Here is a 17,451-nt window from a genome sequence, read left to right as displayed (position 1 = left end):
GAAGGCAAATCATGGAAGCATGTTCAGAGGCAACTGAAGATAGACTTGAGAATGAGGTCAGGGCAACTCAGGGACCTAATGGTATCCTACTGTAGTAGGACATGGAAATGAAGCAAAAGGAGGGGTAGAGAGGGAGGTGGAGGAGGTGGAGGGAGAAGATACCTCCCTGTAGGTTTAGTAATACCACCAAACCTGGAAAGTGCTAAACCTCCTTCGACTCTTCTCCCCTTTCCCCATAACATGGAGAGACCATTAAATATCTCCAAGAGCAAATTTCTCATTCTGCAGAGGAATAAACTGAGCCCCAGGGAGATAACAGAATCATCCAGCATCATATATTGGATCATATATTGTCCAGCATCATATATTGAATCCATAGTTGAATCAGGACAAGAATTGTGTCTTGCCCGTGTGTGCCCTGTTCCCACCTCCCAACTCAGCCACTAAAAGAGCACAGAGCTGCGGAAGGAGTACTGCAGGTAGACAATAAGCACGCAGAGGGAGGCTGCGAAGACGCACCAGCGAAGGGAGAAGAAGTTGTAGCCCCAGCCCTCCTGTGCCCTTGACTTAGAGGCACCGGAGTTGTAGGTGGTTGCCTCCTCCTCCAGCAGCTTCTCGCTGGGCTTCCAGTGCACGATGCCCTCCTGGCAGGCCTCGCAGAACTCGCTGCGGTGCGGCCCGCTGTTCGGGCGGCCGGCCACGTGGATGCGGTACTGGCCGCCGTCCTCGTCGTAGCACTGCTCGCGGAGGCTGGTGATGAGGTTGTCCACCAGGCTCTCGATGTTCTCCTCCAGCATGCTTGACTCGTCCAGCCGCGCCGCACCGCACTCGTAGCACAGCTGCTTGAAGATGCGCATGCGCACGGAGCCCGTCCGCCGGGCGCGGTCCAGGTACATGTGGAAGAGGATGACCACATGGGGCGACTGCCAGGTGTGCCAGCACCAGGAGCAGTGGAACCTGGGGAGGGAGGAATGGAGAAGGTGGGCCTCCCTCCCAGAGACAACCTGCCTTGGAGGAGCCCGGAGAGGAAAGGCTTTGTGTGCTAGGGCCTGGAGGTAGAGGCGGAGTTTGCCGCTGTCTGGGGTCATTAGCACTTTAGCTGGCCAGCCCCGCCTCCCGGTGAGCTCCCCGGGGCCTGGAGCACCGTCCGTCCTCAGGAGCCTGGTGCTGGAGCCATCTGGCTTCCAGCAGTGCCCTCCAGCCTGCCTCCTGCTTGCCCTCTAGTGGCCTTGGCTCCCCCAAAGCCTAATACCCGACATGGCGCCTGCATGCTGCCCAGGAGCATTCCGCCAAGCTGGGCCTTATTTCGCATCACTGAATTTCAGAGTGATGGTGTCCAATAAGGGTCCTTCCACTCAGACTTCCTGTAACTCTCATAAGGGGATGGCCAGCCCGTCTCACTCCTGCATCATGCCGGCTCTGGAGAAAACAGGAGATGCCTCTAAATGTGCCCAGCACAGACCACCAAAAATAAACGAGAGTAACCACTGAGAATCTACTGGATGGATGGGTAGATGGGTGATGGGCCACCAGGAGGACTACAGAGTTTGGTCTCTGTACCTCCACAGAGAACCCTCTTGTCCCTTGACAAATCGTCCTTAGACTCCACTCCAGCCCTGCAGCATAATAGCCTTGAAAAGTAGATCCAGGTCTGCATCCCTCTCCACACACAGGCACATGTACATACATACAGGCTGCTTTGTCTATCCTGGGTCCCCTAGAGTCTCAGCCTCAGGAAACATGGAGGAAAGTGGCCTGGAAATAATCTAGCCAAGTCCCACTCCCTCAGCCCCCATCCAGTGCTTGCACACCTTCAGTGATGCAAGACTCATTACCTCTGGGGTAGTCCCTTCCATACCTGAAAGGAATCTCTTCTAGGCATGCTTCAGAGCCTTTACAGGCAGCTGAGTCTCCTGGGCCGAGCCTGCCCTCACTGCTGACTCTCTAGGCCGCTGAACCATGGCCTTGAAGGACCTCTGATGAGAAACTCAATCCAAGGGACACCCCGCAGCACTTGCTGTATGCCAAGCCCCATGCATTCCCCACTGTGGGCTAGAGATGAGGCCAAGCCTGTGCCTGAGCCCTGGAGCCCATGGACAGTCCAAGCATGAACAGTACCAGCACAGCCCAAGGCAGCCCTGGCAGGGCAGAGAAGCCTGACAGGTCCTGAGCCATAGGGGGTCACCCCTCATTCTGGACCAGAGCTGCTGGCCACAAGGGTTAATGCACCCCAAAGCTTAAACACAGAGTGAGCCTATGAGAAGAACAACACAGGGATGGCACTTGTCAAGCCCCACCTAAGGTGAGCCTATGCAGCTCAGCTCCTCACCCTTGGCCCCTATGCACATGTGTCTGGCCCTTTGAACCCCACCCACCAGCCATCTCAGGAGCTTCATATTTTCAGTCTCCTCTTTCTACAGCTTTTTAAATCGAGCCAATCCAGAGCTATTTCCCCTTCTTCAAGCCAGACCTAAAATTTTAAATCCCAAAATATGAGACCTACTGGGAGGGTCATCTAATCGGCCTTTGATTTTACTGAGATGAAACAGAAACACAGTGAGAAAGAGAGCCATCTGTGCACACACAGATAGTCAGAGAAGAACTAGGACCCAGCACATGAAAGGTGTCCAATAGATTTCTCCAGAATTGATTTGAAGTGAAATGAACCAACCAACCACTACCTGTCTGTCTTCTGTCCCAAAGACAGGTTCACTCTAATATTTATAGGTCTTGATGCAAGAGTACAAATGTAAGCTCCCTACAACCCACAGCCTGCCTCCTACTGTTCCTACTCTCAGCACAATGAGGGGCTTCACATGCAAACTGGGTGTAAACAACCCAGTCTGTGTGTCCATATCCCCAGAACACAGCCACCTGTTGGCCTCCCCAGGGACTAGGTATTCTGTTTGTCCTTGAATCAATGGGCCCAGAGAAGAGGACTGCACAGACCTTGGACATGAACTTAAGGCAGCTTGGGCAGGGAATTCTGTGCTCCCAATTCCAAATCCTGGTCTAGAAGAAGGAGATGGCTATGTCCCCTTGGAGACATGCAGCTCCTATAAAGTGTGTGCTGCTGGCCCCTAAGGACCTAAGGAAATTTTGCCCAAAGCTGTGTCTGTCTTTTTATCACAGACCCATAGATAATAGAGCTGGAAGGGAGTTGATGAAACATCTATGCTCAATCCCCTGGTTTTGCAAATGTGAAAACAGACCCAGAGAGGGAAAGGGAGGTGCCCAAGTTCACAGAGTTAGTTAGCTACAGAGCCAGTTTCTAGAACACAGCAGGTGGACAATAAATATTTTGTATTCAAATCAAATTGGATTGAGTTACTGAACACACATAGAACCAGAGCACAGGCCCAGACCCTAAGCTATGGTTTTCTCTCATGGTCCTCATGGCTCCTCCCTTTGGTTCCCACTACTCTTTGAGAGATTTTGGAAATATGAAAGCATTTAAAATGTCAGAGATTGCAGGATTGCATTAAAGATATTACAGCTCATTTACCCTGGAAAAGCAAGATCCAAAGACAGCATAACTTGCCAGGGTCACCCAAGGAGACGGTGGTACAGCTGGAATTAGAACCAAGGCCTCTTCAACCCACCAGGCATTCCTCCTCTGTCCCCTAACCTGAGGTGACCCCAAATCCAGGCTCCATGTATCTCTCTTCCTCTCCTTAGAAGGCACCCCCAGGGCTGAGTGCCAGGAGCTGCCTGCAGGGCACCTCCTCCCAGGGTGCCTCACCTGCCAGAGGCCTGCTGCTCCAGGTACTGCTTCCAGCCAGGGGCCAGCTCATTGGGCTTGAGGTTGGGGTCTATGATGAGCTCCCAACTGTCTGCTGGCTTTGCCACCTCCATCTTCTCATAGAAGACTTTCTTCCACTCACAAGTGGTCAGGCTAGTACACATGGTTCTGTTGGTAGAAGTTCGAGCTCAGCCGGAGAGGGAACACAGAAGAAGCCCGGGTAGGTGCAGAGCAGTTCAGTCTCTGTGGTCTGAAAATCCTCATCAACAGGACCAGGAGGAAACAGGACCCAGCTCCCTCCTGGGTCACCGTGGAACCTGTTACCATGGCACCTGGGCAGGATGCCAAGAGCTGGGGCTGGGGAGGAGGGAAGTCCCAAGGGAGGGTTCCAGGGCCCTGAGCTGGGATCTGGAGGCAGACCAAGGTAGTGACACTAAGTGGAGCAAGCAGGGTGGGAGACTCAGCCCCAGACCACACTCACTCAGACCTCCAGCGTCCCCAGAAGACAAGGACTACTCAGATGCCCTGCTCCACACTGCTGTTCTTCCAGGCAATCTCCGCATCAGATGCTGTGGTAACTATGACACCCCGGGGGGCCACAGGGAGACAAGGGATCAGGAAGCACGGCACCTGCCTCTCCCATGCCCCGCCGATGTGCTGGGACCATTATCAACCACATACAGTTGCTTGACTTGTGTGCTGGCCAAGGTGGAGATTATTTACCCATTTGTCCAGATCAGGAAACTGAGGTTTACAGCTCTAAGTGGTTCCTCTAAGATTCCAATCAGGGCTGTCCAAAACCAAGTGCTTTTGTCCACTTATCACAATACTGTTGAGCTTTTAACACATTGGAATTGAGAGAGAAGTAACATGGTGACTTTGCTGAGAAAGGCAGACCAGTCGGTGAGATAGAATGTCATTTAACACATTGTGAAAAGCACAGTAATAACATTTCAGATTCACAGAGTCTTACGATCGGTAGAGCTCATATTTGGATCCTGGTCCCAGGCCTACTAAGGCGGCTGCTGGAGGAGCAAGTCTGTTCTGAGGCAGCTATGCTCCCGCTGCCTCAGGTGCTACTGAGAGAGGCTAGGCAATAGGGTACCCACGGCTCCCTGGTGCCCAATTTAAATACTTGAGAGACTAGGAGGTAACTTGACTCCTAATTTGCATAATCCAAATGTGGGCACAATCCTGAGAGGGAGGCAGCCTCAGCAGGGAACAGACCAAGGGGTTGGGCACCTCTGCGTGGCCTTCCTGAGAATCTAATCACTTTGGTCAGCGGACTTCGGTCTTCCCACCTGCACAGGGGCAGCTGTGCTAGACAGCACGAAGGCCTCTTCCAGCCGTGATCACCTTCTGCTTCTTTCACCGGAGGCCGGATCCCTGGCCCGTGTGGAGGCACACAGAGTGAAGGGCAGGCAGAATTGAAAAGGGCTGCTGTGAACTGCAGACTTGACGCTTGCCTCCAAGTACTTTTTGCATGGGGTGAGGTTGCAGACACCACTGGGTCCTGTCTTGGCATGGGGAAGTGTCCTCCACTAGCTTTATGCTAAAGACCCCAGAACGGATGAAACTATGTCTTTGAGTCCTTGACAAGAGTTCTAGAAGGGATTCTTTATTTTTAAAATCTGATTTCTTCATTGAACTCCCCGTATCTTAACCTAACTCTCTAGACATTGAATTAAGACATCAGAAGCTCAGAAATGGGAAATGACTTGGCCAAGCCCTCAGGATAGGGCTGCTCCTACCTCACTGGGGGCTCTTTCACCATCACCACCCAACCATGGAGAGAGGCGGACCCATGAGTTTCCAGGAATTGAATGAATTGATGAGCTTATAGCCCAGCCTATAGCCACATGCTATAGTAAATCTCTGAGAAATGTTGTACTGTTGTTCCCAAAGCAAATCAAAGAGGGCGAGAATTGTCAGGGCTTATCAGTTTTTGCTCAAATAATACAGTCCCCTCAGGCCTAGTAGTAGATTTAGTTTAGAGTGGGAGCCATCTAAGCAGAGAACAATATAATTTGTTTCTCTGTACAACAACCTGTTTTCTCTCAAGAGAAACCTTACTTGTAATACAATCAGTAACACATTTACTACCTCAGTTTTCTCTGAATGGCACTGGATTGCTCCAGAAGCCACAATTTATTATGGCTCAATAATGTATTAATGGATACAGGTGTGGCCACATCACACCCTGGCAGTTTCATTATATATTGCTGCCATATTTTTAATTTAGATGCTACTTTTTAAAATAAAGGTATATTTATTCCTTTGTAAAATAAATTACTATGCATCTGTATTCTGAAAACACAATTGGCAAAGAGGATCCGGATAAAAGAACCAGCTCCTTCTCCAGTCTAGAATGTTGGCTAATACTTTAATAAAATGTTCACTACATGAATGCTTCTTATTAAAATAGTACAAAGAATGTCAACGTAGAGCCTAGAATACAAGGTAATGAAGAGTTGGGGTGGTGAGGAGATATCATCCAGGGGCCTTTGGAGGCTATATAAATCCTTACTCTAGAGATTTCAGGACAGGGCTTTAAGCAGGGGTGGGGGATACATGCTGTCTACCCACCACAGTTTGGGGAAGAGCCCTCCCCATTGCCAGCTATTGTTACTGATGGGAACATGACCTACAGGCATCTTGGGACCAAAAAAGAAAACAAAAGAAGGTTGAGTAAAACTGAGTTAGTTCTTCAGGATATTTGTTAACTAAGAAACAAATCAGGGGAGAAAGTACAAGCTTTGTCCTGTCTTTCCCTATCTCTCCATCAATTCAAAGAACCATGGAGGATGCTACAGCGCAAATCCAAGGTCTCTGGGGAAGCTTTTTGACACAGGTGCAGCCTGCCAAGCTCCACTCTTTGGGCGGGGACAGAGGTTTCTGGCCTCTGAGTCTCTGGTGTTCACACGGTCAGAACAGTCCCCAGCTCTCACACAGTGTGTGTAGGGAAACAATGTCCAGGGAGGATTTCATGCTGCTCTTTTATCAGGGCAGTGACCAGCATAACAACAGACATAATCCAAATGAGGGCACAATCCTGGGAGGGGGGCAGCCTCAGCAGGGAACAGACCAGGTGGTTGGGCAGCTCACCCCAGCTCGGCTGCACCTCTGGGTGGCCTTCTTGAGAATCTAATCAAAGAAATAATACCTTCTATATTATTATAATACAGGCAGGCAGTAGTGTATTCCTGCTGAAATGTGAGGGCCCAAATTCTGTGACCCACACTTTGTGCACCCCAAAGTCTGTATTGAGAGGGGTCATATCTACTATCACTTTTTTCAGGCCCTTATTATCCTAGACAGAGATTTGGTGAATAATTGTCACACTGTGTATGGGAGACACATAAATATAGAGAAGTGAAAGTAGGGAGTGTTTGCTGCAAGGAAAAGAAAAGAGGACGGGATTGAGTAAGGGAGTTGGTGGTTCAGAAAGGAAGAATATGGAATTCTCTGCTGAAAAGAGACAGTTCAGCACATAAAGCTTCCATGACATACAGCTTCCTGAAATGATATTCATCACTTCCCTCACATTCCATTAGTCAAAGCAAGTCACACAACCAAACCTGCAATGGGGCCAGGAAATGCACCTTGTCAAAGGTGGGGAGGGACAGTTGGGAGAGTGACACTGTTAGGGGGACATTGTTTATTTCCCTTGGTTTCTGTCCCCACCACAATAAAGAATTGAAGGGCAGAGACACAGTAGTGAAGCAGGGTAAAAGTTTTATTTAAAGATACACACTTAAACGGGGCTCTCTTGTCCCCTCCTGGCCTGAGCCAGGAGCTCTGTCTTCTCGCTTTATCTCTGAGTAAAAACCTCTCGCTTGCTCTACTACGTACGAGAAAAGATACGCACTTACAGAGAAAGTGTGGGTATCCTTGGAGAGGAGATGCACTGAAAGATTGGAGACTCCCCCTTGTAAGGATTTTTCAGGGATGTGACAACGGGCTAGGGGTGTGGACTTATCAAGTGGTCTCAAGTTGTTTATCTATGATGAGAGACATTATGTCCCTTCTATTATCAGAACCTGTTGCTCAAGACTTTGAGATCGGCAGCCAGGCTAGTCGCATTTAATTGGCTGATGAGCGCCTGATGTTGTGTGCCACAGACGACTTCCTTCTAGAAGGACAGTGAAAGAAAAGGCAGGCTTGGATGCCGATACTCACCTCTGAAGTTATTCTGGACAAGCCCCCAAAGATGATGCCGGGGTGCTTGTTTGCAGAGTAGAAGAATGAACTTAGCAAACAGTCAAGGTGGGAGAGCCAAGGGAGAGGCTTTTATTGAGAGATACAGTGAGAGGCCAGAGCTCCTGGCTCACACCAGGAGGGGACAAGAGAGCCTGTAGTGGTACCTTGTCTAGGGGTTTTATAGGCAGTTGAGGATTTTTGGGAACCAAATAAGGGGCTTAGGGGTGTGGACTTGTTAAGTGATCCCTGAATATTTAGAATTAACTTAACACAAGCAACATCCTGCTCTGATGATTTGTCCCTGAGATACCAGCATCTTGGTCTCGGAACATATAAAACAAGGCTGCCTGCCCAGCCCCCAAGGTGGGCTGAGGTATTGTTTGCTAAAAAGTAAGTTAAGAATCTTACTTCTTAACTTCCTGGGTGTTAAAATGTAATCTTATTTTTAAGGTGGAATCCTTCCTGCCTTTTACTATGTTGTTTATGGCTGGGCTTGTGGGCTAAATTAGTTGCCCAGTTTGCAAATCGCCTCATCAGGTCTAAAAGAGGAAAGACAGCACATATGCCTGGGCCTTTTAGCATACTGAAGTGAATCTTACACATGATTACAAATGATAAGCATAATAAAATCATGTGCTACTCATCTTTATCTGGGGAATATTAACTGATCTCACTGAAGAATGACTCTAGAGCTTAATGTTTAACACAGAGTTTTGGTAGGGGGTTTCCTTGCATGTAGTTACATTGCTCTGATTGTAAATATCCTGCCTTGCTTCTTCCAGAGGCCCTCACCCTATTTTGTCTAAGTCCACGGTCCCTGTCTTATTTATATCTGGGCTTTTTTGTAAAATTAATCATGATACTTGTCTCCTGCTCAGGTTGCAAATTACTTGATTAGGGGATGGAAGAGGAAAAAACAGCATATAGTTTGAGTTAAAGAATAAGCTGGGCCTTTTAGCAGGCTAACCTAAATCTTCCAATGGCATGATCTAATTAACACAGTAAAGACATAGGCTATGCTGGGATACTTTTCTTTATCTGTGAAATATTTGGACATTCCAAATTACTTCTGGCCTTTGGAGCTTCAACTGATTAACTGATTAACTCAGTGAGTCTTTTCTGGCTCTCTAGTTTCATCTGGTTACCTCTTTGAGTCCCTTTAGTGGGCTTTACTGGCCTTATTCTCTTTCCACCCTGCTCATATCTATTTTCCTGCCTAACAACACTGAATATTTTGAACAGCAATACACTCCATCACACCTCCCAACCTAAATGATGGGCACCTTCCTAGAACTGGGGTTAAACAGGTTCTTTGCAGTGTAGTCACAAATCCTGAGTTCTAATTCCCACTCTTTCCCTAACTGCTCTGTGACCTTAGTGAAAAAGGGACCACAGGTCAAGATTTTCCAGAAGATCTGCATTTCAAGGCTAATCCCTATATTTCTCTAAGAGTACATTTACATAGCAGACCATGGGAAATTAAGAAAATTAAAATCTTAATCTAGACACGTGGGGATCCTGCCCTCAAATCCCAGCAGTATGGCTTTACTAAATTCCCTTGCATAGATGGACAGAAATGTTAGGAAGGAAAGAATTCTGCTCAGTGTTGCAGGGAAGTCAGATATAGTGAGATGAGAGACCAAAGTCAAGAAAGCAAATTAAGTTTTAATGCACTCTGCACAGAGTAACAGAGTGGGCCTCCCTTAGATAAGACAGGCGTGGATGCTCATTCTGAGGCTTCTTTTATGTGTTTTTGGCAGGGCAGAGAGGGCTTCGATTAACAGCTGTCAGCTCTCTAGGCTTGTTCTGATTGGTGAAATGGGGACAGGGGCTATGCTGTGCCTGTGCTTCTGATGTTTCTTAGCTGGGTCAACCCTGGACATTTCCTGAGTCATTCTTGGACCCTGTGACTTCATCTGATTAACTCTCTGAGTCATTTCTGGCTTTCTGGCTCTATTTGATCAACTCCCTAAATCATCTTTTGGGGGCCCTCTCTCCTCATCATCCCGCTCATTTCTGTCTTTCTGCCAAACGGAAAGACATACTTGTAAAAATGGCAATAAAACAAAAGCACACACTTCGACACCACAGTTCCTAGCTGCCACCAAGACTATCCAGCAGACACCCTCCTCAAGGTTGGTAGTGAGGATGCTCCTCTGCTAGTTTCAGTTACTGGAGGATATGATTACAAGGATGAACATTTCTACTGACCACACATTTAAAATACTGCTTGACATATTGTTTACAAAAACATTAATGATATGACAAGATGGTAAAGCACCATTTTGGCACCATTAGGCCAAAATCTGTAGGAAGGCACAAACCCAGAAAGATGAGCAGAGCGTTGAAGCCGCTTTTACTCTGAAGGCAGATGCCAAATCCAATGAAACAGAGCTGTCATATTCATCCCTTCAGAGGACCAAGGACAATAGAAGGATACAGCCCAGGGTCCACCCAAGACAGGAAGCACAATAAGAGACCCTCTGCTCAGAGACCTGGAGCCATGAAGGGCTGCACCTTCACCGCATTGGTGAGCAGAAAGCACCAGCACCAGCCACCTCCCTGGGAGGTCTGCAAGGATAATTGTCTTGACTCTGAGGGAGGACAGAATTGGATACATACTTAACCTGAATGGTATGGGGATAACTACTAAGTGAACACGAGCATATATAATTTTCATACTATGAGAGTAAAAATAATGAAATTATTAGAAAACATGTAACTCAAAAGAAAATAAGAAGAGGAAGATAATAAAGAAATAATAGCAAGACAAATAGAAAGCAAAAAATCAAATAATGGATGTAAATCCAAATGCATTAGCAAATGGGCTAAACATAACTGAACTGTATGTCTCATTAAAAGATAAAGATTATCTGACTGAATTAAATAGCAAAATCAAATTATGACCACAATAAAATATTGTTAGACACCCACCTGATTCACAAAAATGAAAATACCTGAACATGCCAAAAAGTGGTGAGGAAGTGGAGCAACATGAACTGTCATGCACAGTTGGTGGAAATTTCTGTAACTCTTTTGGGAAACAATTTGTCATATTCTGGCAAAGCTGACTACTCAAGGACCATATGATCTAGCCATTATGCTTCTGGGTGTATATCCTGGAGAAATTCTTTAATATTTTCACCAGATTACTTGCATGATGATGTTCAGAACCATTGCTTAGAATGACCCAAATGACATCTCAGGGCATTGCATTCTGTTTCTTCCTGTCCCATTCTATTCCTCTTCATTCAGTTTTACTCCTTCCATTCCATTCCATTCAATTCTTTTCCACTTCTCTCCATCAATGTCCATAAACAGAGTGGATACATGGGCACACACACTGGAATACTACAGAGCTGTGCAAATTAATTACTTTGATGCACACTGATGTGATAGAATCTCATAAAAACCTAAATTATATTGTTCGGGATACACACACACACACACACACACACACACATATATATATATGTATGACAATTTTAAATAAAACCCAAGTAGATGATTATCACAAAGGTCAAGATAGTAATTATCGCTGTGAGAAGGGAGTGAAGTGATTATGATAGGGGATTGTTATATATTGTGGATGGGAAGTTGTCCAGGGGACAGAGTTTTTTCTGACCTAGGTATTTGTTATTCAAGTTTTCAATATATAATTATTCTTTAAACTTTAGTATGTTTTATATACTCTTCTGTATATATGATATGTTTCACAACTTAAAACAAAATAGACAGCACCCCTTGTTTGAGATAGATACCTTTCCCCATTGCTCAGATGGCTTCAAGTCCCGGAACCTAGCTATGGCCCTTATGAACATTTTCATTAGGATAGTCAGAGATTTTAAAACTGAAAGAGGCCTAGAGAAGCTATCATCCCCTACCTGAGAAAAGCACTAGGCAGATGAGCAAAAGAGAGTCAAAGATGGAAATCATGAAAGACAGTGCCTGGCAAATAATAAGTGATCAGCAAATGTCCCAGCATCTTGATGAACATTTCTTCTGTAGGACCTGCTCTATTCTCATTGCATTACATCCCCAAGACTGTCTTATTCATCTTGTGCTTTTTCTCCAATGACTAACTCAACCTCAAACACATAGTAAGTAGGTGCTCAGTAAAATCTTGTTGAATGAATGGATAGTGGTGAGAATTTACCATGTTTGTCCTTTACATTTCACACTGAATATAACAAAGGGACCGTATAATATGTCTCCACAGGTCCAATAGCATATGGATTTGCATGTTATAGAAGTATAATAGGTGTTGTGAATTCTACTCAGTTCATAGCAACCAAGATTCATTTAATGTCCATGACACGCCAGGATGAGCACAAAGTGCCATGGGGACACATAAATGCATGATCTTCCCACAGAGGCAGGAAGCACCCCTTAGACGATAGGACTGAAGGGAAGCTCTAATAACCATTGCTTTTTGGAATCATTTATAATAATAACTCTACAAGATTCTTCCTGGCATAATAGTCTTAACAAAATGCTAGTTATCAGAAAGAAGGGGTGAAAGTCTGAATCTACCCAAACCTACCTTCAAGGAAGATACTAATTTTTAGATAAAATTCTTATGCCATTCAGACATATCATACATGTCAGACCTTTGTGAGAATTATCAGAGACCATAAACTGTATGCTAGGGCTATTGATCAGATCTCGCAGGGCCTGTGAGGCCATTTATGTGAGTCAGTAATAAGGTTTTGAGCAGCAGAGTAACATGATGTAACTGAAATTTTTTAAAAATTGCCCAAAGGCCAAGTTAGGAATAGACTGCAGTAGACAAGAAAGGTTACAGGGGAGACATTCAGATACTATTTCAATATAAGATTGTGTCTTGGCCAGGATGACAGCATTGTATGGTCAGACTCTGTGATATGGTCAGGTTCTATGCATAGTTTTTGTACTGAAGATTGAAAGTGAAGACTGAATGTGAATTGAATGAAGGAAAGAGAGCAAAGAGTCAAGGATGACTCCCAGGTGTTCACCTGAGCACCCGAGTGGCCGTTACTGAGGTAGGAATAAGGAGAAGCAGATGTGTGCGGGGAGCAGGAGCTCTGTTTGGGCGATGTTAAAATGAGAAATGCAAGCTGATATGCCAACTTGGTAATCAGATGTAGTTTAATTGTTTAATTTATTATACCATAAAGGTTTCAGAATTTTAGCTTGTAATAAAGCTACAGCTTACAGTCATTGGATCATTTTGGTAGCAGCACTCAGTTACCGGAGGGTAAGAAGAGAGGCTTAGAAAATACAAACAGCCTGATCCCCATAGTGATGTGAGGGAGTCTCTCACACTCCTGTCTGTAATAACTCAGTGCACACTCAAGATTTATCCATGGGAGCCCTTGCTGGATACTCCATCTTGGCTTCCCTGTACAGGTTTCCCCTGCTATCCAAAAGGACACCTTTCTGAAGCTGAAACAGTGAAGGAAAGGTACAATTGCACTTAACTTAAATGAAAAACTTTAGAGCATTCCCATACCCCCAAAATCTCTTAGACTTTTCTAATTCCTTAGGACATATCTTGCTAACAGATGCACAGAATAAATGGAGATAAAGCACAGATGCTCACAGACACAGTTAAGCTCTGGCAGCCTTATGCTGAGATGTTGAGTATGGATGCCTGGGAAAGAGCCTGGGCTGTGGTCACTCTCACTGGGCGGGGGGGCGCTCTCACTGGGCCAGAGGCACCCTGCCCTAGCTTGCTGCAAAACAAATGCTGTGTGCCATTTTCACCCTTCACCTTTGTCTGGAACAAATGAAAATCCTCGTCAGATTTCTGTCAGTTGGCAAAAACAGGCAATAAGGTAGGTCTTGTCAGAGTGAAGTGGGGTAACTGAACTTTTGAAAAGCAGGGGCTACCTGTATATAATGGACATAACTTCAAGTATTCATAGAATCTTTCAGATGTAGCACCCAAAACTCTTTGGGACAAACTACCAATTGATTTCAATGTTGCAGGCTAAAAAGAATGCAAGACATGTTTTCTTGAAGCATCTGTCTTTTGGAGTATCCAACTCAACCTCAATATTAAAGTTGTCACATTTCTTTTTCCTCTGCAACACTACCAAATTTTTTCCTCTGAGCACACAATGTTTTTGGATAAATACTGAAAAGAAGTTTCTACATAATGACTAGAAGCTTCCAGAAGGGGTGATGCATGAATAAACATCAATGAGCAATTGATAGCTAAGCAGAGAAGGGAGATTAGTGTATTCTAAGCAGGAGCAGTAATGGCAAAGACTTTAAGAACGATACACTCTAGAATCATTCTTAAAGCTCCATATCATTTAGTACATCTGGATCACAGAGAGAAGTAATAAGGGTTGAGACCTGAGAGATATGTGGAATCTGGGTTATGAAGGAATTTATTTTTTGAAAACTTAAAAAATTTTGTCTAGTTTTGTTGAAGTAGAATTGACATACATCACTATATAAGTTTAAGGTGCACAGCATAATGGTTTGATTGCATATATTGTGGAATGATTACTACTCTAAGTTTGGTTAGCATCCATCCTCTCATATAAAGGAAGAAAACAAAAAAAAGAAAAGAAAGAAATTGTTTTCCTTCTAATAAGAACTCCTAGGCATTACTGTCTTAACAACTTTCACATATATCATACAGCACTTTTAACTATAGTCATGCTGTACATGTGTTATGTGACATAACAGGAAGGTTGTACCTTTTAACCACTTCCTCCTATTCCCCTCCCCCCCGTCCCTCTCACCTCTGCTTCTGGGAACCACAAATGGGATCCCTTTTTCTATGACTTTGGGTTTTTCTGTCTTTATGTTCCAGATACAGAGTATCTGTCTTTCTCCGACTTGTTTCACTTAGCTAATGCCTTCAGAGTCCATCTATGCTGTAATAAATGGCCAGACTTCTTTATTTTTTTATGGTTGAATAATACTGCATTGTGTATATATACCACAATTTCTTTATCCATTTATTTGGTGATGGACACCTAGGTTGTTTCCATGTCTCCACTATTGTAAATAAAGCTGCAGTGAACATGGGGGTGCAGATATGTTTTCAAGTTACTGTTTATGAAGGATTTTTTTTCATTTTCCTATTTTTTATTTATTTTTCCTTTTTTCCTCTTTTTCTTCTCTCTCTCTTTTTTTGAATTTTGGTATCATTAATACACAATTACATGAGCAACACTATGGTTACTAGATTCCCCCCATTACCAAGTCCCCACCACATACCCCATGACAGCCACTGTCCATCAGCATAATAAAATGCTGTAGAGTCACTATTTGTCTTTTCTGTGCTATACTGCCTTCCCCGTGCCCCCCCTACATTACGTGTGCTAATCATAATGCCTCTTATTCCCCTTCTCCCTCCCTTCCTCCCCTCCTCCCCACCCCTCCGCCCTGACCCAGTCCCTTTCCCTTTGGCAACTGTTAGTACATTCTTGGGTCTGTGAGTCTGCTGCTGTTTTGTTCCTTCGGTTTTTGCTTTGTTCTTATGCTCCACAGATGAGTAAAATCATTTGGTACTTGTCTTACTCTGTCTGGCTTATTTCACTGAGCATAATACCCTCTAGCTCCTGTTTACGAAGGATTTTGCAATGTCATGCAAAGAATTAAGATTTTGTCTAAGGAGATGTGGAATCACTGAATTGTTTTAAGCCTGAGGTGTGAGATAATATTCGCAAATGGATAATGGGCCATTTAAAGCCCCTGCTCTCTGACTGTTCTCATGACACCCTGGATTCTGATCCATCTAGCTTCTTGAAAATCCAGAGCCCTCTGCAGGATTGGCGGGAAGAACTTTCATTCCATAGAGAATTCTGTTGTGCACTACCAACTGAGACCTACTGGATTATATGTCATGAGAAAATCAGGAAGTAAGTAGTTGACAGTATTTGTACTGGAAAGCAATTATACTCAGATTTTGAATACTAAATGTTTTTATTGAATGTATATTGTCAATAAAGCTTTTATGGGCCGTATCTCCAGCAAAGTTCATGTGAACAAGAAATAGATGTGCTAATGCTTATTAATATGCATTAGCACATCTGCATTTGTCAAATGAAAGGACCCTCTCAGGGGATACCCACCAAATTGCCCGAAATCGTTTACCTAGGTTTTAAAAGATGATATAGGAGGACAGGAAAATCTTAAGTGGATTTATGCTGATAAGCAGAAGAGAGAAGGAATTTGAAACTAACATAGTAGAGAGTAAATTCTATGATGGTAAAGTAGAAACTGCGGTAGCAAAAGGCGTTAACTGTTACTTAATCTGTGTCGCTCCCTGCAAGGCAATTAAGACAAGTATAAGACGGTGAGGAGACTCTGCAATTCAGTCCAGAATCTTTCAATGTCCAAGGGGACCTATTAAAGGAAACTGGTCAGAGTGCACCACCACCACGGGTAGCTGCTGTGTCCATGTGGGAGACCGGGTCGTTCCTCCAGGAGACTGTACGTGATGCAAGAAATAGGAGACTCTGCAACCCGACTCTGGAGGCACCAGGACCTGGACAAAGAAATAGCAGGTCATTTCCTCATCTTAAAAACTAGCTGTGAAGAAGAGCCTATTAAACCTTGATTATAATAAAAGTTAATAGTGATAGTGTGCTTACTCTGATTTATGAGTTTATCTAAATTCAATTCATTTAAGCACACAAGAACTCTATGCAGTTGGTGCTGTAATTATTATCCCCACTGGACATATGAGGAAATTGAGGTGTGGGAAAGGCTAAGTTATTTACTGATGGTCACATAATTAGTAAGTGACAATTCCAGAGTTTGGACCCAAACAGTCTGGCCCACTGAGTATGTGCATTTATCCACTGAACTCTTTCCTAGGTCCAGTTTTAAAAGTAATAAACTCATTGTAGAACTTAAAACGATACAAAAATATACTAACAAATAAACGAAAATTCCACATTCTCTTCACCCCCACCTCTTCTTGCCCTTCATATTTTGGGTCAGGCTGCCATTGTTTAAAATTTATAATGTATTTGATTATAGAATGCATTTGATTAAAAATGGATCTTAATGGTTTATAATATCTATAATGTAAAAAAATGTTATATAGCATTGGTCTATTTCAGTTTGGCATGTAATGGTTTATGAGGCACAGAGCCTTGTTTGAGCCTGTGTGAGCCGCTCAGCCCAGCGGCAGCTGCCGTGTCTGCAGCAGCACCTCTCTGGGGCCTGCGTGTGCTACCTGTGCATGAAAATTGATTGTCAACAGAAGGAAACTTTAGTAAAAAATGAAAAAGTTCATGTTGTGGTGTGAGGCCATGTTTTTGTACCCCATGATTCTCTCTAAATGTGATTCCAATAAAAGCCAGAAAGGCTTTGCAAACTTTTCTGAATTCCGATGTGGAGGATTCCTGGAAGTCCAGGCAAATGTTATCAGGCAACATCAAGGGTCTACTGTGCTGGCAAATGGAGAGCCAGTTGCTGCAGGTTCTTGTCTCAGACTTGTAATAATTCTGAATCAGTCACTTTCTTGCCCTGAGCATCGGTTTTCTGTTTCCAGCTTT

General features: G+C 44.4%; 1 protein-coding gene and 1 long non-coding RNA gene across 2 annotated transcripts; one reads left to right on the top strand and one right to left on the bottom strand.

Annotated features, from left to right (window-relative positions):
* Positions 1-443: 443 nt before the first annotated feature.
* RTP2 (receptor transporter protein 2) lies at positions 444-4,034 on the bottom strand. Its single transcript, XM_037024144.2, has 2 exons — positions 3,743-4,034; positions 444-957 (listed from the first exon to the last, which is right to left on the bottom strand). The coding sequence occupies exons 1-2, from the start codon at positions 3,904-3,906 to the stop codon at positions 444-446; spliced, it is 678 nt and encodes a 225-aa protein (XP_036880039.1). The 5' UTR covers positions 3,907-4,034.
* Positions 4,035-4,109: 75 nt separating this feature from the next.
* On the top strand, positions 4,110-16,485 carry LOC140848197 (uncharacterized). The gene is made up of 3 exons (XR_012128748.1): positions 4,110-4,316; positions 15,685-15,804; positions 16,219-16,485. It is a non-coding gene; the product is annotated as an uncharacterized lncRNA (long non-coding RNA).
* Positions 16,486-17,451: the final 966 nt, after the last annotated feature.

Source organism: Manis javanica, chromosome 3 (genome assembly GCF_040802235.1).
Source record: "Manis javanica isolate MJ-LG chromosome 3, MJ_LKY, whole genome shotgun sequence".
In the NCBI taxonomy this organism is placed as follows: Eukaryota; Metazoa; Chordata; class Mammalia; order Pholidota; family Manidae; genus Manis; species Manis javanica.
This window is presented reverse-complemented; position numbering and strand designations above follow the sequence as displayed.